Source organism: Podarcis gaigeae (assembly GCF_964106915.1).
Source record: "Podarcis gaigeae genome assembly, chromosome: 10".
Lineage (NCBI taxonomy): Eukaryota > Metazoa > Chordata > Lepidosauria > Squamata > Lacertidae > Podarcis > Podarcis gaigeae.
The window spans coordinates 22858762-22881606 of NC_139686.1; the positions used below are offsets into that span (position 1 = coordinate 22858762).

General features: G+C 39.7%; 1 protein-coding gene across 2 annotated transcripts in view; it reads left to right on the forward strand.

Annotated features, from left to right (window-relative positions):
• Positions 1-22845, forward strand: part of TRIM24 (tripartite motif containing 24) — a 37209-nt gene that overhangs the window by 7607 nt on the left and 6757 nt on the right. Inside the window, exons 2-13 of one of the 2 annotated variants that reach the window (XM_083700079.1) lie at positions 3522-3640; positions 4179-4326; positions 5347-5479; positions 6846-6962; positions 9173-9287; positions 12201-12347; positions 14003-14120; positions 16690-16964; positions 17427-17594; positions 19253-19432; positions 20771-20906; positions 22489-22549. In XM_083700079.1, the coding sequence (XP_083556205.1) occupies positions 3522-3640; positions 4179-4326; positions 5347-5479; positions 6846-6962; positions 9173-9287; positions 12201-12347; positions 14003-14120; positions 16690-16964; positions 17427-17594; positions 19253-19432; positions 20771-20906; positions 22489-22549 (1717 nt within the window). The remainder of the gene's footprint in view (positions 1-3521; positions 3641-4178; positions 4327-5346; positions 5480-6845; positions 6963-9172; positions 9288-12200; positions 12348-14002; positions 14121-16689; positions 16965-17426; positions 17595-19252; positions 19433-20770; positions 20907-22488; positions 22550-22845) is intronic. The other variant, XM_083700080.1, reaches the window with a different exon arrangement.

Consider the following 22845-nt stretch of genomic DNA (forward strand, 5'->3'; position numbering starts at 1 on the left):
TCACTGGCCATATTGGCCCACAGGGCAGAGATTCTTCTGCGTATGCAGAAATACATCCATGATGTCTATAAATAAAATGAAAACCGATAGCATGTCATATAATTAGTGGTATTTGGTTGGGCGACCTTTTAAACAAATCATCAGACAAGAAATAGTAAGTTTGAAAACAATGGGTGAATTGACAAGCAATATTGCCTGGCAGAAATGCAAATGTTTGTTATGGATGTTGTTACATTTGTCTCATTCTGATATTAACATTCAGTAGATAATATAATCAAGAGATGCAGTGGAGCCAAGTTATGACTGATGCAAAGAAACAGTATAAGTTCAAGGACACAATCCTTCGAAAGCAATTCTGAGTTAAGAAACATTGTAAATGGTTTAGCCAGAAATATTGATAAGCAAAAGAAGTTAAACTCAAATTCTTACCTTTTAGTATTATTTTTAAGAAAAAACCTCAATCTGCACAAATGTCAGCTAAAGAAGTGCTACGTAGTAAATAACAGGCAAATCCTGGTGTAGGTGCCTAACCTGGAAGTAGCCCCCAAACATCAAAACACATCATGGAAAGGGACTGGGCAGGGCAGAGGGGACTTAAGCATGCTCCACCGATGCGTGTGAGGCTCCAGAGTGGAACCTCTACACAAATTGAGGATTGCCTTTACATAGGGCTGGATTCAGAGATTTATTACATAACTGACTGCATACTTCCCGGAAGGAAGATTCACATTCAGTCAAGTGCCAGGAAACACTGACCTCTACATAATTCAGAATTCTGTGGAATTCTGAGTGTTCTGTCTAGTGATGCTGGTTTTCAGAAAAATACTCATATAAATTAGGATAATTAACACCAGAAACTTTTCAGTTTATATTGGATAATTCTTTGATGTCCTAGGGATATAATTTTACACGTTCATTTTACTTTTATGTAGTACACAAAGCTAAAAAAGTTGCCAGTTATCTTTTTGACCTAATACTTCTCAAATACTTGACCTGAAATATCATGGGGAAAGATTATTGCACTTCATATGGTTTAAATGTTACTTGGTTAAATTTTGTTGGTTGGCGCTGATAAGAGTTGGAAGCTAGCAATTTTTGTAGGGTACCATTTTGGCTACCCTTACCTACTACAATATATATTACTAAATGTAAATTTCATCATTCCCTTAAATGCTGGGAGCTGCCTGTAAAATCTAGCCATGGGAAGAATTTTCCACCTGCTACTAGCTCTCAAATTAGTGGAGGAGATAAGGAGATGCGTGTGGGTCTTTCACAAAGCAAACAAGGAGACCTTACGAACTTTTTAAAACTCCAGAAGATGAAGAACACATGTTAACCGAGATTTAAATAGGCTGAAGATAACATGGTGCCTCCCCCGCCAGAGGGAGTTTGAGAAAGGAATTTGCTCAACAACATGAGGCATTAATAGAACTAATTAAAGTGACATGGAACCACACACAGCAAGAGAGGCACTATCTGAATGCAGGTGCCCATCAGGAAGATTAGTCATAACACAGAGAACAGTCTTGGCTCATTGTTGCGGGTGTAGAGGCTGAGGCTTGTAAAAGGGAGGTGGACAAGGCCATCTTCACCAACAGTTTGGGCTGGCCCCATTTTGGACACCTGCAGCCTTGAGGGTCTCTTCAGGCACAAGGAGGAGCAGCATGAGGACCTGGCCACTTTCTAATGAAGGGCCAAGTTCAGCCTCCCTAGCCAACCCAACATCGCCTTGAACCAGGCGCTGTCTGAGGATCCCTTGCACAAAGAACTGCAAGACAAGCTGGCCATGTATCCAGAGGTGCAGGGAAAAGTGTGCCAGTTTTAATGGAGTTGTTTAGAAATTGTGAAATTGCTGTGTGTGAACTCTTTATTAATTTAGTTTTGTACCAAGGCAACCAAAATTCCATGCACTGTGTATATTGTGTAAATTTCATGATTTATATTTTGCAAAATTCTGTTTTTCCAGAGATAGTGTGCCAAGGAGTGATGCAGTATACTGAATCTCTGCCCCAGTTATTTAAAATCTTATTCCATTATCCCTCTGTCTCATGAGTTTTCATCAAACATTGCTCACACATTTTCAAACATTAAGGCTAGAAGCTGGCTGAAAATTAAAATGGTTGAGATGCTTTGGAAGTTGAAATTTTCTGAAATAGCACCTTCTGCACTTCTTTTCTGTGGAATTGCGCACACAGAGCCATGGGTTTTGGAACTGTCTTCTGGAACTCTTGTACATGGAGGTAGTTGTTTGCCAAACCTTATAGTCAAATTTTACTTGTGTTAAAAAAGGGTATACAGGGAACGGCCATTTTGCGCATGTTCAAAGTACACGTGTGCCGGTAAGACAATCTTGCAGTAATCCAACCTTGATGTTTACCGGTGCATGGGCAACTGTGGTCAAGCTATACTAATCCAGGTACTGCTAGAGCTGTCTTATCAAGCCAAAGGTGGTAAAAAGCACTCCTTGTCATCTACGACACCTGTTTCTCCAGTGGCAGAGCTGGATCTAGGAACATGGCCTAGACTATATATACCTGCTCCTCCAAGAAGAGTGCAATCACATGCAAATAAATTTAGCTAAACAACTTCCCAGACTTCAGAATCACTCATCCAAAGAGCCTCTATCTTGCCGGGATTCAGACTGAGTTGTTTAGCCCTCATTCAACCCGCCACTACATCCATGTACTGGTCCATTCCTGATTCAGATGTTACAGAGGAATAAAGTTTGGTATCATCAGCATACTGGCAGCTGCTCCCAACTGCTTCATATAGATGCTAAATAATAGAGGTGACAATATAATGCTGTGCAGCACTGTATAGCTCAAGAGCCAAGGAGTTGGGAAACACCTATTGCCATCTTCTAGATCTCTGGAGACAAATATAATATAAATATTAAAATATTAAAATATTGATATAATATGATATAAATATGGGGTCTTAACATGTATGAATTGTTAATTGCTTGGTTTCATCATAAGTTCACAACAAACATTTCTATCACTGTACAGTATTGTGGAAACTTTTCAGCTATTCTGTTTTTCTGTGGCTTTTAAAATATTATGTTTCCTAGTTCACAGAAGTGAAAGAAATAAGTATATAAGACATGGAGATATTGGCTAAGTTTAAACAGTCCACTTTCGGTTTTCCTCAGCCTTAATATTCAGTTTAGTTTGCTGAATTTCAAGGTATTCCTGTTGGCCCTTAATTGAAGACTGGTGTGGTTATTTGTTGCTTCTCTTTTATGAGTCAATACCTGCAACACAATAAAGCTGGTCAAGGAGCATGAAGAATTAAAACATAAAAGTTGTTTGAAAAATTTGCCTTCCTACATCATATAAATGGACATCATATAAATGGCCTGCACAAAAACAAAAAGAGAAATGGTGCTCAACTTGTAGATTAATAAATGTAATGAAGAATCCACCTGAAAAGGGGTTATAAAAAGGGGAAAATACCAGACCGTAAATTCGTTTTTTATTTCTAAACTTATTAATTCATGTCATTTTTTTCTTTCTCCCTAGTTGGTGTTGTTCGTTGCCCAATTTGTGGCCAAGAATGTGCAGAAAGACACATCATTGATAACATATTTGTGAAGGATACTACTGAGGTTCCTAGTAGTACGGTGGAGAAGTCAAATCAGGTGAGTGTCTGGTGCTTTTCAAATTCCCTAAGCTGTCAACTCATCAGTCTTCTCTGCATGCCTTATACTTAAAATGAAAATGTTATTGTAGTCATATTTTAAATACTAGTTGTCATCTAGGAAATGAAAGTATAGGAGAAGGAGTAAAATATTTGTGTTGTTTGACATTTTATGTGTAAGATTTGCATCTTACAGAGAATCTAGTTATCAAAGGGTAATAGTGAATATTGAAATGTGGGAGGGCACAAGGCTTGGAATGGGGGAGAACTTTCTTCATCCCAGTATCTACATTCACTCATGAATAACCTTCTAGTGGTAGGCAGGATCAGAGGCAAAAGGTAGAGTAGGCTACATTCCAGCCAAAGGTCAGTGGTTTTTAGCATTGCAGTGTTACAGAAGCCTACAAAATAAGTATATGTGTAGGTGAGAAATCTGATTTCTGTTCCTCACCTGATTTCCATTCCTACTAGTAATACCACTGAAAGCAAATATGCTGATTTGTTTCAATAGGCATACTTTTTATTTTTACTTAAACCAGGTTTGTACAAGCTGTGAAGACAATGCAGAAGCCAATGGTTTTTGTGTGGAGTGTGTTGAATGGTTATGTAAGACCTGCATACGAGCTCATCAAAGGGTGAAATTCACGAAGGATCATACAGTCAGACAGAAAGAGGAAGTATCTCCAGGTAAAAGTTCTTTTACTTAATGCTCAGTTCTATCTAATGCATTTTTTACACATTCTCTTCTATGTATAGTTTTGTTCGTTTTCATTATTTCAGTATACTTCAGGGTTAACATCCGTACCAGTCTTCAGATATTCTACACAAATGTTTTCAGGGAAACATCTCCTGATCAAGGCTATTTTGGGGCCCAGGGATATCCATTGTTTTAAACTACAATTTAATGTGACGTGTGAATGAGGCTATTCAGCTTTGGGATTCACAGAATACTGTGTGAGATAGTAAGTCTGGAGGCTTGAGTTTGCTAGCTGATGCAACCAGCCTGCAATACTTTCTACGGAAGTGCTGGGTCAGAAAGACTCAGCAGTAATGTGCTGTCAGTTGATTGGAGGCCATCGGTTTAAAAGGGAAACCTGTCCAGCAGTAATTGCTGGTGTAAAAGAGTGTTGTCAGAGAGAGAAAGATAGAAAGAAAGGTCTTCCTATTTGCCCTAAGGTGCAGCCGGGTACTCTGTTTGACTATATGAACTGCTTGTGTATTATAGCCTGTAGATACTTGTATATATAAGGTAAAGTAAAGGGACCCCTGACCATTAGGTCCAGTCGTGACCAACTGTGCGGTTACGGCGCTCATCTTGCTTTATTGGCCAAGGGAGCCAGCGTTTGTCTGCAGACAGCTTCCGGGTTGTGTGGCCAGCATGACTAAGCTGCTTCTGGCGAACCAGAGCAGCGCACGGAAACACTGTTTACCTTCCCGCCAGAACGGTACCTATTTATCTACTTGCACTTTGATGTGCTTTCAAACTGCTAGGTTGGCAGGAGCAGGGACCAAGCAACGGGAGCTCATCCCGTCGCGGGGATTCGAACCACCGACCTTCTGATCGGCAAGTCCTAGGCTCTGTGGTTTAACCCACAGCACCACCCGCCTCCCTTCCAGTAATATATGTGGGGTTAATTGTAGTAATAAATTGCCCCTTCTAATCCTAGCAGTAACAAGAAAAGTTGATTCCCCCGTTTAATTTTGCAGAAGCTGTTGGTGTAACTAGTCAGCGACCTGTGTTCTGTCCTTATCACAAGAAGGAGCAGCTAAAGCTTTATTGTGAAACTTGTGACAAGCTGACATGTCGGGATTGCCAGTTGCTGGAACACAAAGAACACAGGTATTACAATTGCATGTAACCAAATTGAAGGTGAAACTGGAAGTTAGAGGCAGATTTCAATCTATTCCAAAAATATAAATATCCTATAACCTCTGTGGTAATTCAGGTTGTAGTCTGAACCGTGAGAGAGAAGAGAGGCAAGCAAATCAGCCAAACCTACCATTCCTCCTTGTTAACTTAACCATTGCTGCCAAGGTGGTAACTTTATTTTTCTCTGACCACCTCCACTAAACAGGTCATTAACCTTCTGGACTTTAAGGGGCCCAACTTTCTTTCTATACTGGGTAGAGTAGTGTGGCCCTTGGGCATGGAATGAGTAAGAAGACCTTGCACCAATTTTCCCCCAAGCAGATGGGGGGCACACCTAATTGTTCAGTTTGGGTAGCTACACATAAGAGCAGTTTAAATTAAATGCACCCAGCTATACCTGTTCTAGACTGTTTCCCGAATGATTCAGCTTTCTGGCTTCCTTCATTGCGCTCTCTAACACATTCCAGTGTTCCTATTCTCTTAAAGCAGTCTAGGTCCTTTTCTTTCTTGCAGCTCTTCAACTCTCAGTCCTTCGAGTTTCTGACTCCATAACTAGCTGTTTTCTAGCTTGACTAATATACAATATTTCACCCCCATTTCCAACCTTTTAGCTAATCAGGAGAAGAATGTATTAGTTCAGTTTCTATTTCCCCTTAATTGCCAGATTCCTAGCATGAAGCTTTGACCTTCCCATGCAAAATATCATCTTAACTCTTGGATGAACAACCTGAGCAAAATATGGCGTTGCTCTTTTAACCTTCTTGTAAACTTTTGACCTTCCTATGCATAAGAGCCTTTACACCAAAACTCAACCATTCCACAACCTAGGTTTTACAACCAAAAGCCCAATACAAAATGGCTAAAACACATCCATATGTTGAATTTTTAAGGGGCACACTACCTGATAAAGAATAGCATTAAACCACTGCACTTTCTCAGAATAATCTGATCTTTTTCAGGTTCAACAAAAATTAAAAAATATTTGACATAACTTCCTATGAGACTGTTGTCGTTAAATCAGTACAATTTTGGTTTTCCTCTTTTGCAGAAAAAGGGGCGGTAAATTTTGGCATGACTAGTCTAAATGTCAAAAGTACTTAGAGGTTTTACAATATAATCTTGGACAATGTTTATGGCCATAGGCCATACAATTTTGGCAATCAAATGCTTTATTGATCATTATTTTATTGGCCTCCCATGACCTATGAAAATAAAATGATTTCATATGAAAAATTGTTGTCACATAATTTGTCTTACCTTTTAGCAACTTTTTTAGTAAGGCAAGATGGGGAATATTTTGCTATGTGCATGGTTTGTTATTTTTCTTTTACTGCAGGTACCAGTTTATAGAAGAAGCCTTTCAGAATCAAAAGGTTATAATTGACACATTAGTCACGAAGCTGATGGAGAAAAGCAAATATATAAAATATACAGGGGAGCAGATTCAAAATAGGTACTTGTTTTATAATAATAAAATACTATGTTTATACGACATATATTCTAGGCTAAATTTAATTTATAGCTATTTCTCATGTTGTGGGTTTCAGGTGATATTTTCCCTTGAGAAGTATTTCTGTAATTGGTTTCCATGACCATTGGAATTGTACTATACAATATAACAGTTTAACGTGCACAAAACATTTATCAGAATCACTGTAAAGAAGTTTGATGAACTATATCTAATGTGACTGCATTTGCATTACTATTACTATGGATTATTGTTGTTGTTTTGTTCCTAAAAATATACTGCTTTACAAAAGAATAATAGAATTGTAGAGTTGGAAGGGACCACAAGGGTCATCTAGTCTAACCCCCTGCAATGCAGGAATCTCAACTAGGTCATACACTACTGCTCTCTTCTTAAAAACTTCCAAGGAAGGAGAGTCCACCACCTCTCATGGGAGTCTTTCCCACTGTCAAACAGGTTTTACTGTCAGAAGGTTCTTCCTGATATTCAGTTGGAATCTCTTTTATTATAACTTTAATTCATTGGTTTGGGTCCTACCCTCCAGAGCAGGGGGGAAAAAGCTTGCAGTACCCTCTATTTGATGGCCAGCCCTTTAGGTATTTGAAGATGGCTAACATATCTTCTCTCAATCTCCTCTTTACTCAGCTAAACATGCCCAATTCCCTCAATCATTCCCCATAAATCTTGGTTTCCAGACACTTTATCATCTTGGTTGCCCTCTCTGCACACATTCCAACTTGCCAATATCCTTCATAAATTGTGGTGCCCAGAAGTGGACACAGTACTCCAGGTGTGGTCCAACCAAGGCAGGACACTGAACATCTGTTGATGCAGCCTATAATATAACATTGCTTTTTTGTGCTGCCACATCACTGCTGACTCATGTTAAGCTTGTAATCTGCTAAGACCCCTATATCCTTTTCACATGTACTACTGGCAATCCAGGAGTCCTCCATCTTATATTTGTGCAGCTGGTATTGCTGCCTAAGTGTAGAACTTAACATCTGTCCCTATTGAAAATAATTTTGTTAGTTTGGGCCCAGATCTCCAATCTGTTAAGGTCACCTTGAAATCCCAATTCTGTCTTCAGCGGCATTGGCTACCCCTCCCAGTTTGGTGTCATCTGCAAATTTGATGAGCGTTGCCTCAGTACCTTCATCCAAGGCACTTATAAAGGATACAAATGAGAACTCTCTGCCCTAAGGCAAGCTGTCAAAAAATGGGAGTATGACAGAGAGATGGAGATGGAACAGGAAATGCAAATAATGGTGTAGCCAAAATTATATTGATAAAAACACACATTACAATATTGCTTATAATTAATCATTAAAAACAAACATTAGTCATTCAAAAAATTTAATTATGTGGGAAGGGAAGGAGATTGATTTTGAGGTGTTCACTTACATAGAGGAGTAGTGGCATGTATGTTTTGAGAGAAAATCCCTGACAGACAAGAATAAAAAGGACAGGGAAAAGAAGTGTGCCTTTATATTCTTTACCTTTCTGGTAGCTAGTGATGTGGGTTATCCAGAAAATTTTGAATGGAAAAACTGCAGAAAATGTTCCTTTGCAAATTAGCGTAATTTAAATAAGAACATTTTCTGATGGCCTAAAGAGGACTTCTTTTACTTCATTTTAGTAAACAAGGCTAAAAACTTTGAAACTATCAAGTTTGCCTAACATTGCACTTGCAGTTCACAGATGTTCATTTCTACTAATAAAAATATGAAACAGAACATTTTCTGCAGAAAAATAAAGCACTGGAAAATTTGATTGAAAATTGTCCACTACACATCACTGCTGGTAACACAATATGTGAAAGAAGCAATTTTTTTTGTATTTCTCTTTTATCCATAAGGCTGAGGGTCTTAATGTTCACTTTGCTTCCAATTTACCATTAAAGTTCAAACATTTAAGATTCATAGAATCATAGAATTGTTATAGTAAGAAGGGACAATTCAAAGGTTTTCCCAAAGGCTCATGAAGTTGATTGGACATAATCCAGCAAATGCTAGTTGCAACAAAAATCCAATTGAAATAAGTGGATCTTGAGTTTGTGGCAGTTTCATTCCATTTTTTTCCTAGGGCTTAGTTAGGACCAAGTTTACTAGTATCCAAAGATTTCAGAATAAGTTATTTTGCACATTTCCCATGTTGAGCATATTAAAGAGCATTTCTGTTTTCCACCTTTTTAGGATTCATGAAGTGAATCGGAATCAAAAGCTGGTGGAACAGGACATTAAAGTTGCTATTTTCACATTGATGGTAGAAATAAACAAAAAGGGGAAAGCTCTACTCCATCAGCTTGAGGTAAATTATTCTTTACTGAGGGGCAACAGTAAGACCCCACTCTGACATACTGCACATTTTTTTAATCACTTTGCAGTAATATGTACTGCTAAATAGATCTGAATGTATTTATCATGCTTTATTAAATGCAGTTGTTATAATTTATTAAATTCTTTTCAGAAGAACAATTTGAAAGATTTCAAAATTTTCTTCTTCATAGGAGGGATTCCATATTGATAGATAGTCCTGTAATTTTTAAAAACTCCATTGTATGTCTTTGAATACTACCCATGCAAACACAATCAGATATTGAGTATTCCCTTTCACACTAGGGATGTGATTACTTTGGATAATTTATATTTACATTGAAAACAAATTGTTGCAGTGTGGAGTACTCCTGCTTATTTGATTTTTACAGAAATATGTGTAGAGTGTATTTAAGGCTTTAGCCTTCCCACATTATAAAATATATTGGAAATCACCAAACAAATATTTATAAAAAGTAGGAAAAACGGCAACTTTAAAGCATAACAGAGACATTTCAGTAAGTTAGCATAACACATCTTCAAACAGCTCAGCGATTTCAAAACCAACAGCAGCTAAAACAGAATAAATGAATCCAGTTTTAAAGACTTATACAGAAAAATCCATACACAGTTATGGAGAGAAATGCATAAAGCTTTGAGTGGAGTGGTCACCACCAAAAAGCCCTCTTATTCTTACCAACCTAACTGACCTTAGCAACGAGCCTGTGAGCAGGGCCTCTTTATGTACATACAGCACATCATGTGAGTAAGGTTGGTCATGATCTTTACCTAGTTACTCCATTTCCATCTCTGCCCCCTGTCACCTGTATTCTGTGGCCATTGAGCATGTTAGATGCTTCTGACTGTTTAGGGATTTTCTCCCCTTGTGTCCTTTGTGTAAGTGTGGGTTCATTTTGACTGCATGAGGTTCAAATAACGTATTTGCTATTTGTATATTTGATGTTTGGCATTGAAATGCTGGGCCATTGTAACTGCACTTTGGGCTAACATCTTCCCTCGGCTGCCCACATCACTGCAGGTAAAATGCAGTGAGAAAAGCAGGATATCTTCTCTTGTGTTTGAACAAGATGTAATACCAAACAAAATGCATAACTACTTTCTTTCCCCATGGAGGGATACTCATTTTCAAGGCCCACTACTGATCATTTCCCAGGTATAAATCAAATGATCAAAACAGCATTTGAAGAGGCTCGTTGTATTCCATTATCAGCAGAGATTATCTTGAGCTGTGTTAGGCTTTAGATTTATCTATTTTGCAGCAACATGCTTCAATTTATATACATGTATTAGCAATAGGCTTATGCAAGCATAAAGAAACATGTATAAAATGGCCATAAGAGCTTCTTTAGGGCTGTTTTCAGTATTAAACCTATGTATTATACACTCGAAGCTACTAACATGAGTTTGACCAAACTGCAGTGGAAGACGGGAGTGCCTGGTGTGCTCTGGTCCATGCGTTCACGAAGAGTCAGACACGACTAAACAACAACAACAAATTATACACTCTAGTTCAGGAAGCCTGACATAAGTAAGGCAAGTAAATGTCTGGTTACTGAAACAGAGGTACAAAGATACCAAATGAAAGTACCGTATTTTTCTGTGCATAAGATGCCCCAATGTATAAGACACCCCTACTTTTGGGACCCCAAATTTAGAAAATAGGCATATTCACGATCTCTATCTAAGATTCCCCCAGATTTTTAACCATACAGTGGTACCTCGGGTTAAGAACTTAATTCGTTCTGAAGGTCCGTTCTAAACCTGAAACTGTTCTTAACCTGAGGTACCACTTTAGCTAATGGGGCCTGCTGCTGCTGCTGCCGCCGTGCCGCCGCCGTGTGATTTCTGTTCTCATCCTGAAGCAAAGTTCTTAACCCGAGGTACTATTTCTGGGTTAGCGGAGTAACCTGAAGCGTCTGTAACCTGAGGAACCACTGTTTTTTAAAGTAAAACAACCTAGTCTAATACTTGGAAAAGTATGGTACATTCTGTGGTTAAAAACAGGTGCAAAGAATGATTGAGAGAACAGTGTGGTTAAAATGGTGTCTGTTTCCATGAGCTTGTGTTCAAGTAGTCACTGAAAACAGGATATAGCATTCAGAACCTTGAGCACTATTTAGAATAAAACCACTTTGTCATTTTAAGGATGGAAATGTTATTTAACTTAAATAGGCTTCTCATATAAGTTTATAGTCATACAGTAAGAGGGTATAAAAAGCAGAACTTGGTCTTTGTTTACCATCATTTCTTAGACAATCAAGGTAGACACTGTTTGGGCAGATCTGGTCGGGTGTGGTCTTTCATCGATAAAGAACTTTGCTTTTCTGCTTTGTTTCTAAGTTCGTGAGTTTTACATTTTTGCAGTGGAAGGATGTGATTGTTTACTTGTCTATTTTCTGCTGTTAAATAAAAGCACTCTGTTGGGCATTATCTGCCTGTGTGTTAATCAAGTGTGATGTAGTATTGCCTAGATTCCGGGAGCCTACATATTGGGACAGATAGCTAGGAACTTGGGGTCTGTGCCTCTCTCTCAGCTCCTGGATTTTTCACAACCTTCTTAGCACTTAGAACTTCTCTTTCAGAGTGCACTTATCATTCAAATGATCACTTCTAGCACATCACTCTTCTAGCATAGCACTTTGAGTCAAAGGGTTGCTAACAAAGGCTAGAAATCAAAGGGTTTGAATAGTAATAAGATGTAAAAGACAAGGCTTATTTGTGTTTGATCACTTGAAGAGATGGAGATAATAAACACACACAACTAGAGTAATGTGTTAGTGGCAGTTAACACTTTTTATGAACACAGCTGTTCCTGTATCTTCTCTGAAAAATTCAACTGTTTGATTTGGCAAAAGAATCGATGAGTTTCTGGGTTTGTCCCTTGCAGTGTCTAGCCAAAGAACACCGAATGAAGCTTGTACAGCAACAACAGGAAGTGGCAGGTCTTTCTAAGCAACTGGAACACGTCATGGACTTTTCTAAATGGGCTGTCGCCAGTGGCAGCAGCACCGCATTACTGTACAGCAAACGCCTAGTAAGTGTTGGAAGTTGGGGTGCAACTTGCTTGCAGAGAAGAGTTTGAATGGGACTAAAATAGAGTAAGAGAGCTTCAGTTTCCTTCACTGTCTCTGTCCTTTTGATCTCGATGCTGACCTATCCTTTGATCTTGTCTGATATTTTCAGGTTGCCTTCTCTCCAATTTACTCCTCTCCAAGACACAAAGGTGCAAGCACGGCCACCTTTGTTTTCTCCAACTTAGAATAGATTTTCTAATTCTAAATTAAACTATCCATGTTATGTATTTCTTATAATAAATTATTTGTTATTTTTCCTCAACAAGTGTCTCCGCATGTGTGATTGCAGCAGGAAAACTTAGTATCTAACCAGATTCACAAGCTAGCTCCCACACTCTGTGCATACATTTCAAGAGTAAGAATAGAGAGCTACTGGACTTTTGTCTAGGAAAGCCATAGTCATGGCAAGTTGATTACAAAGACAATGTGCTCTTAGCAGGATATGGGAAAGCAAGAGTCTGCTGAACAGTTATTTATAAATGTGCTACTGTTGTTCCTATTTCTACTATGAAAGCATGCAAAAAACTAGAAAGAGTGCTTAAAAATAAACTGGGCAAGCAGGGATAAAAAATGTAATGCATCAGTTTAATATATTTTTAGATGCATGTATTAATGAGCTGGGATTGACCAGGTGAGCATGCACCTGATGGTGAATGCTACCATGGGTTTACCACTGCAAGGGATGAAGCAGTCCACTCAGCAGCAGTGTGGGGAGAGGGGAAGTCACAGCAGCATCTTTGTGGTGGCAGTGCTAAAGCTGTGTGTACACCTGTTTAGCTGCCCGCAACCCAAAGCTCCCTTGATCTTGCTGCCTTCTTGCCCTTGTCTTGGCAAGTGTAGCACCTTTACATGAGAAAAAAACCTTTGTCTCAAATAAATCCACAAGTGAAAGCATTGAACCTTTGATGCAGGTCAGCAGTTTCACATTGCCCCTTTGAAGTCCCCCTTTGAAGTTGCTTTGTTCCAGCAAAGCCACATAAAGGGCAGTTGTTCAATCCAGAAAGAAACAAGAAACTGATTATTATTATTATTATTTTAAAAAACCACAATAACCAGGTTTTTTAAAAAGTGTAGCACCATTATCCCTGGGAGGGCACAGCTGCCACTTCACCTCCATCATGCACCACTGCTGAATCTAAGTTAAATAAATTCAGTCAAAGTATCTCCTCTCTCAGTTGTTACATCAACTAATAGCCAAAGCTTCCTGTATTAGACATTTTTGTCTTTCATTTTTATTATTAGCTGTTTATTATTACAATACTATATTATGTATTTATTTCTGTTTATTATTAGCTAGTGTAAGTTGTATCTTATCTGTCATGCTAGTGCACAGTTTTGAAAGAGTTCCTGTTGCATTGCCAGGAGTGATGCTGTGTATTCTAATTTAAATAATAGTATTTTTTTTAAACCAATACTATTTGTGTCATGGGAATTCATGAAATATAATATTATTGTTAATAAAACTTTGCTAGGAGAATGTGAGAAACATGCTATATAGTTTTTATCAATTTTAGGGGGGTATCACGGGGAAAAACAGCCTTTATGTGGAACACTTTCCCCAGATAACAGCAGAAAAAGTTGAACTTTTTCATACATCATTCCTGATTTATTCTAGATTACATATCGATTAAGATACCTCCTTAGAGCAAGGTGTGATGCCTTACCAGTGTCTAATACCACCACCGTGTTTCACTGTGATCCTAGCTTCTGGGCCCAAAATATCTTCAATTTAGGTATGGTACATTTCCATGTACATCTTTGTTAGTCTCTTTGTTAGAAACTGTTGATGTTACTAAACATGTTTACTCTCTGAAATAACTGTTGACATTGATTTCTTTTAAGCGGTGTCTTAGGAATGGTTAGAGAACGCATTCCCCTCCAAACTTGATACCCTTCTTAGAATATATCTATTTCTGTTATTTTATACTTCTTCCCTCCACTTTGGGATTATGAACAAGAAAGCCTCCACTCATGATTAATTTCTACATAGAGATATAATTTATTGACAGGACATTTTGTGTTCTTTGTGTATGCGCCGAATACACACATCTGTCTTGTTGCCTGTGCAGGCGGTAGGAATCCCCAATTAGGTTTGTACTGCATGCATAAGCACATTGAAAAAATGTGCTGTCACACGACATATGTATGTATCAAGTACATTACATTTCAAAGATGGGGTTAGGGATGCTCAAGGAATCAGATGGGGTGTGTATTTCCAAAGCAAACTCACCTGATCTGCATATCCCCGATTGGAATATGGTTCTTTTTAGAATCCACACACACAAAAGATTCTATGGCATAGTCCAAGGGCAGACTCTCGGTGTTTGTTTTTAATAGGTAGTAGCTGCCTGGAGTGGCTAGAAAGTATGTTTCCTGTTGTGCACATTGAAAATTGGGGCACAAATGCTCTTAAGAACAACGGGGGCATTATGTTCTGTCCCACCCAAGGACTTTGTACAGATAAAGAATGTGCTTGCATGGATCTAAAGCTATTTTTGCTCTGTTCAGGGTGGAAGTCCTAGACAAGACTTCAGTGTAGTAAACCTTCATTTTGTTGATTAAGCAGCACACTAGTTCCTCCTTTTACAGATGTCACGTTAAGGTGGAGCAGGGTTAATCTGTCTGCATCAGTATACAAAAATATAGGATCCAGGAATGTGCTTCAGACATGCAGATTTAGTTAACACATTTCTTCTACTTAATAAGACCAGTTCAGCATTACAGAAAAAAAGTGAGGTTAGTCAATAACATGTAAAACATAGTATAATGAGGTAACTCAGAAACAAAGCATTACAGAAATCAGACCAATCAAATAGTTGAGGAACCTTTCTTCATTACCTGGGTGCAAGCTGTGAGTCTCAGAAAGAGAGGTCTGAAGAGAATCTCAAAGGAGGGAAAGTTTATGCTAAATGACCCCGTGAAGAACAAAAATTTGATACTTTTATAAAACTGACACAGTTTGGGATGGGGGAAACCATTCTAAGTTATATCAAAATTCAGTTCCATAAGGTATTTAGGCTATATATGTGATAAATAGGATAAATAGGAATAGGATAAATTCCAGATTCAAATTCCATATCTTTAACTCAAACAAGATTCTTTTAGACATGGAAAAATATGTGGTATGCATCTCAGCATACTAAAAGTTATCAATTAGAGATTCTACTGCAACTTGCTATATCTGTGAAAACAATATTCCTGGCTAATTGGGTCCAATTAGTAATTTGTTGTTTTGTGACACATGCAATAGAGGTTTGTCAGTTCAAGGTTTTATGGATTTACAGTAGGGAATTGCTTAAAGTTTCATTATTTTATGGCAGGGCAAAAGTTACATTGTTTTAAGATAAGAAAAGGAAACCATAGGATTGATATGTGAGCACAGCTTGCCTCACCAGTTATGATGCTCTGTAAAATGTTCAGGACATCACAAAAATACAAAGAATGCCTTCATTCTCAGTGTAACAAGCTGAATTGTACTTCATTAGGTTGAAGGACATTACTTATCTTGAGTATCAGCTATGAGGTCCAATCCATTGAGCAATGTCATCCAAGGCAGGATGTGCAGAAGTGGAATTACTTGCCACAGATCAGTAGGCCAATTATCTTTTTTTCTATACAAAGTCCCTAGGATGGACAGCAAATCATTATCCCCTACCATTTTCAGGGGCATTAATGCTAACTTTTTCAACTTGCACAGCAACTTTCTAGCACTTCCAGGCAACTGTTACATGTAAAGAGAGAGAAAATGTTTAAACTTGGCCCTATGGTAACCTTGTAAATATTTTTAATGTCTTTTTAAATGTAATTCATTCTTTTGAAAGAAAAAGATCTACACATTAAATGCTAAAGTGGGAAGGAGCAGGCTTTGTTGTGATCAAATAAGAAAAGGACACAGACTGAATTTAGGCTGATCCTTTAATCCCTACATGGAAGTGACATCCTGTAGGAAATTTGCCATGATGAAGTGGCCATCAGTGTCTTGGAATGAGTTATAGAATTGTTGAGTTGGAAAGGACCCTGAGGGTTATGTAGTCCAACCCCCTGCATTGCTAGGTTAAGAGGATAACCGATAAGTACATACTTATCAGCTCGTAAATATCTGACCATTATCTGACTACGTTTGTCTTGGTCTAGGCAGCTAAATAAAAGTGTATGTGCACAACTTAGCTCCAGAGTTAACAGAAGGGTTTTTAGTTTAGATATTTGGCAATGACACATGCCAGAAAGGTTAATGTGGCAGAGGACATTGCCTAATGGTAGACAGTAAATCCTTAACTTGTAAATATAATTATTTTTATCCAGGTTCTCTGGTAATTGAAGATAATGAGACCCCACCACACATGCCTAAAAGCCCTGTGATGGAACCAAACATACAGCCACAAAGTGGCTTACCTTCAAATCAACTATCCAAGTTCCCAACACAGATCAGTTTAGCTCAACTGCGACTTCAGCACATGCAGCAGCAGGTCCTCGCTCAGAGGCAGCAGGCTCAACGGAGGGCAGGTCCTGTGGGGCTCCCAAATCCTAGAATTGCAGGGCCCATGTACCAGACTCCACCACCACCACCACCTCCTCAGGTAAATTAGGGCAAGTCCAGAGTAGAAGACCCTTAGCCATTTGTATTTTGTTCAAAAGGAAAACTGAAGTCAGCAGGGCAACCTCTAAAGACAGTTAATATGAACTTTATGCATTTCACAGAATTATAGTAACACCATATTGTATGACCACCAGTGTATGTTTTATCTGTCCAAGAGTTCAGTCCCCTCTGTAGATTTCCTAGATGCTTACAGACATCTTAAGGAGATCTCTTGTCATATTGCTGTGTAGCTTTCCCTGTTCAAGCAGATTGTGAAACTGTTAGTTATCAGGCTACATAGCTTTATGTTGAGGGTGAATCCCACAGTACTCTAAACTGTTACTGCTCATTTTTTGTGAAAATCTGAGAATGGATTTCTCTTAACTTACAGAAAATTAAGAACATTGTTTTATCTTCCCAGCAGCCAACTTAGACAACTAAGAACATTGTTTTATCTTTCCAGCAGCCACCTCCACGTTTGGTTAACTTTCAGAATCACAGCCTCAAACCCAATGGCTCTGTTCCCCCAGCTCAGCCAATGAGGTTTCCTCAAAATCAGAATATACCACAGTCAGCTGTACGGCCCAACCCACTGCAGATGGCATTTTTGGCACAGCAAGCTATTAAACAGGTAAAGCGTTTTTATTGTTGAACACCCTGCCTCCAAAAGACTTAACTGGAGCACAATAACTTAAAAGGAGCAGTGAAGCGGTTATGACAGAACCCTAGAAAGGATATATTGACCACATGGAGTCCTGCTGTAACAAGTATTCTAAGTATTTTGCAGACAAAATTGTTCATATCCACTCTGATCTTGACACCACTGTTGAAGAAGTTCCTATGAAGGCATCTGAAGTACTTTTTAGTCTAGTTACTTGGAATGATTTTCAGTTGTTGCAGCCTCATAAAATCATAGAATTCTGGAGTTGGAAGGGACCATGGTGTAGACAAGGTTTTCGTCCCTTTCACTTCTTGGGTAATTATGTTTAGCCCACAGGGTATTGACAAGATCAGTCCAGAAGGTGATAAAGGCATCTTTGAATGAGCGAATTATGTGAACTGCCTTCAAGCAGGAGACAGTGTTGTGACCACTCTTTAAGAAACCTTGTATTGCGATCTAGAGCGTGTGCGTGTCTTGCTTTGGGCAATCAGGACCTATTAGGGATACTGCTGGATTACTGCCTTTCTCACTCCCTACTCCACAGTCTCTCTGCCTGAGCTAGGAAGTTGAAGAAACACACTCACATGCTAGGTTGTTGGTGTTGGGGGACATGCTGAGGCCACTCATTCTGAGGTGGCTTGGAACTTTGTGGCCTCCATGACAACTGTGGGGCTGTTCCAACATGTCATCAGACCAACACTTGTGGCTGACCACAACCTGACTCTGGTCTTCTCAACCGGGCAGGAAGAGGGTGATCTTAAGGTGGATAATATTAATGCCAGTTCCTTGTAATGGTCAAATCATTTCCTGCTGAGATTTAGACTTTTAACAGCTTCTCCCCTCCACAAAGATGGGGGACCTATTAGAATAGCTTGCCTTTGGAGGCTGGTGGAACCAATTGGCTTCCAAAAGACTGGGAGATTTTGCTATTGATATGACTGGCACTCCTCTTGAAGCCATGGCTGATCTGTGCAATATGCAGGTTTTAGAAGTAAATAAGAGCTACTTTGGTGTCCATAACAATCTCTGAGCGAAAAACACTTCCAACTGTGTCTAACGTATCTGTTTTAACTACAGAGCAGAGCAGGGAGAGATTAGGGCTCCTCAAAAAAAAGAGGTGTTATTGCAAAGGAGACACACTTTTAATAATGCTATTTAACTTTTCATGTAAAAGTAAAAACTGTAGAGAATACACATTGCAATGACATGTTGTCTCCCAACTTGCAATTGAATGGCAGCACCCACTGTCTTGGGACTATTGACCACTACTGTAACTCTGTGCTAAGCACAGTTCTACAACTTTAGTCTGTCAACAAGATATTTGTATCTGTTCTCCTTTTCAAAGGTTAACATAGTTGGAGAGAAGTTGGTGCCTGAGTGTAAACCACAGTTAACTAAAACCTGAGTGTTCACTGTAACTTGGCAACCAACAATTTCATTCAACTGAAAGCAGCTTGGAACATTTTTTTCTATTAACACCAAATTTTGCAAAATCACCTCACACCACCAAGGTACTACAAACAGTACAGCAAAGTGATATAAAGCAGATTAACCCAGTGCACTGCAGTTTTATTATTGGTGTATGTGATAAACTATTATTTTCTTAATACAGTTGTTGTTCTTTGTAGTGGCAAATCAACAGTGGGCATGCTTCTGCTACTCCCTCAAATGCCAGCAGTACAACATCCACTCCCTCCAGTCCTACCGTTAATAGTGCTGCTGGATATGATGGGAAAACACCTGTTCCACCTATGATTGATCTGTCCTCAACAATGGGTGGCTCCTATACACTGCCTTCTCTTCCTGATGTAAGATGGATATTGCACTATGTTTTGTATCTCGACTTCTTGAAAGCTTTATTACTTTCATGTGCTGAATTGGCAGATGGGGAATGTGACAGCTTACACAGAAAACAGTCTAGTCCACAAATCAATAGTATGTCATATTCCACCAGTTTATATAGCAGTAACTGGGGCTTATGTTAGTATGATTTTACCTGTTTGCCCTTATTTTCTTTTGGTGCTAAGAGCAGAGCTAAGAGCCTATATTTTATGTGGTTATAGTCTAGACCTTGTCATATGTACAAACACTCAAAAAAGAATTCTGTGGGAAATTCTAACATTAAGCCACTTTGTAGTTACTTCTTCATCTGATAGATATATTAAAGAAAAGCCCTGATATGACTGTCTTTCCTAACTCCATAAAATTGGTTCTTGCCTAGAGTTATTCCCTTAGCAGAACATGCACCCCTCTGCCAAGTTACCCATGGGCTGTCCATACATGTTCCCTCCCAGTAGAACTATGGGGCTAGCCAGCTTGCCTGGATGATTTATAGGCTGAGCACTTGTAAAGGTCTGGCAGTGGTTGTGAAATCAAACAGCTATATTCAGTGTTGAGCACTGTATGTAGCCTAGTTAAGAAGCCTATTTATAATATATATATGCAGGTCCTGATGGAGATGGATTGAGGATTAAATCTGTAAATTAAAATTTAAACCTTCTGTCCCATGTGTGTGGGAGAAATATGAGAGGAAACAGGCCATGAAGCTCTTTTTAGCAGTTAAAAAACACTTGGAGGAGGCATTAATTAGTACTGAAGGATGTGTCTTTCCTCCAATCCTAATGAACTACTCAGAAAAGACATTTTGAGAGGCAAAGAGGACAGAGCTCTTAACAGGTTAAAGTATTGGTGGGGAACTTGTGGTCCCTGGTCGAATTTCTTGCAGCAGATTTCCCCAAGGGAATGCATCTCTCAACAGCAAAATAGGATTTCTTTCCCCAGCTTAAAGCAAATGGTGGGGGCAAGCATCCTTTGAGCCTAATTCCCCCCAACCCACTGCTCCCAATGGCCTTTCAACAGAGGCAAGATTTGCACCTACACAGCTCTTTGTGTCTTCTCATATTTTGAAGATTTTTCCCCTTTAAAAATTAAACCAATACTTTTCTGCATTCCTAGTTTTCCCCAGGTATGCAAACACCCTTGCTGGTCAGCAGAGGGCCACCCCCTTTACTCTTGGAGGGAATTTTAGTTGGATTATATGTATGCTGCATTTGTTTGTTTTACCTGTTTCAGTCTTCAAATGAGTGAGCAATGAAAAGTGGTGGCATTGAGTCTCTCTGGCCTAACTATCTCTTAATTGTTTTAAGATTGACTGTGCAGGAAGCATTTCACTGGAAAGCATTGGGAGGAGAGAGGGAATTGTTGAGCAGAGCCAACCCAAACCTCCTTCACGCAAATCTGTCCAGTCCCCAAATTCATCAGTGCCATCTCCAGGCCTTTCAGGTATGGCTATTATTTATTATTAAACTCCTAATATTCTGATAAAATGGATTACTGTTGGTGGGTTATTCTCTTGCCCCAAAATTGATTAATCACCGGCTCTGGATAGATTTGTATTTGTATTTCCCCTAAAGGAGCAGGTATGTAGGCTGGCAGTGCCCTTGATCCAGTGCTATCACTATGGCTCACCACTATGGCTGGCTCACCAGTTAGTCTTTCCTAGATTAAGGGAGCCTGACAAGAGTCATTCACTCTCTGATAACTATTGGTGTTTAGAGTTAACACTCTTGGAAGCTGAGCAGAACACTGGATCCCTGTTGAAAGAGCACATTTCAGCCTGGATGTAATCAGACTGACTCCTTGAATTGAGGAAAATATGAAAGCTACATTTCTTGCAAGAAGTACGTGCTTGTCAGGGGCTCAGGAGCAGAGGCACAGGGGAGAGAGGAAATGGAGAGCGAAGGGGAAGAATCTGAGGGCAGCGTAGGGGAGTATGACAGTGGCCCGAGAGATTCCATGAGCTTCTCCAGCGAATCAGAAGATTCCCAGAAGGGGGCGTCGATGGCCAGGGCAAGGGGGGTCCCAGGGGGGACGCACCAGAAGCAAGGGGCCAGCGGGGAATCCCAAAGCAGCAGCGGGAGATCAGGACCAGCTCCCCCACCAGAGAGTAGTGGGGGGGGAAGAGTCCCATGTATCAGGGCCAGCGTCTCCTCCAGCAGGGAGAGAAGATGAGTCAGGGCTGACCACGCCTCTGTTGGAGAGTGAGGGAACGGAGGGGAGGTCAGGTCCAGCTAGCCCCCCCCCCCGAAGGGGGAAGCAGTGACAGGAGCAGTGTAACGGTCAGGAGGAAGGTTGCCGGCTGGGCGCAGGCGCCAAGTTTGAATGTACAGGCGCGCGGGACAGCAGAAAACCCGGATTGGGAACCAGGTCCTAAAGCCCGCCGGAGGCAGGGGGAAGACTCAGGGGACTCAGCGTCAGAAGAGTCCAGGAAGGGCAAGACCCCAGCAGACAGGCGGACCCAGAGGAGGAAAGAGCAGAGGAAGAGGTGGAGCAGGGCTAGAGTCTTAAACTGGTGTCTGGGGGGAGGAGATTCAGACGGAGCTTCAGCGGTCTAGAGTTCAAGACGTAGAGCTGCGCGCCGCGGCTTTGAAATCGAAACTGAACTTCAATAAAGACTTTTGTATATAACAAGAACTGGCGTTGGTCCTTTGTGAGCTGGGACCTCGGGCAGCTCTGACAGTGCTTGATAGGAAAGATCCTAGTTCTGATTAACTGAGGTGGAGATGCAATGAATCACGCTTGCTCTTTCATCCCACAAGCCATGAATGTGGCCTTGAGATAAAATATTTCTCATCCCTATTCAGGAATGTCCCCATGCACCTCCTTATCTGCAGCATAGGGGGCTCTGGGCACTTATTTTTGCTGTTCATAATTTATTTCCCTTGATTTCTTCTACGGTATTGGGGTAGTGGAGTGGAAATCAAAATAATGCTTAACCACATCTTAAGATCATGTGATCAACCTAACAGAAGTTTTTAAATCTATATAAAATAAGTTTTTTGACAAGTTTTTTGTAAAAATTCAGGTGCGGTTGTCCATCCTCCAATTCGTTCACCCAGTGCCTCTAGTGTTGGAAGTCGAGGCAGGTAAGCAAAAATAATAGGTTCTGAAAAAACTGTCAGTGTGAATTGTCCAATTAAGATGTTTTTATCTGGCAATACAGAAATCTAAGAAACTGAAGATGGGTGCTGGTTATCATTTGTTTCTTGCATCTTGCAGATGAATGTTAGTTCCATCCATTTTTTTAGTTGAACTTGATGGAGAAGAATATTTTTGCTTTTTGTAATGTAACTATCCACTTAAAGCACTTGATTTTTTGTGTTGTCATGGCTGAAACACAAACTTTGAATGATCAAATGTGGAAAAAATACCACAGACTGGT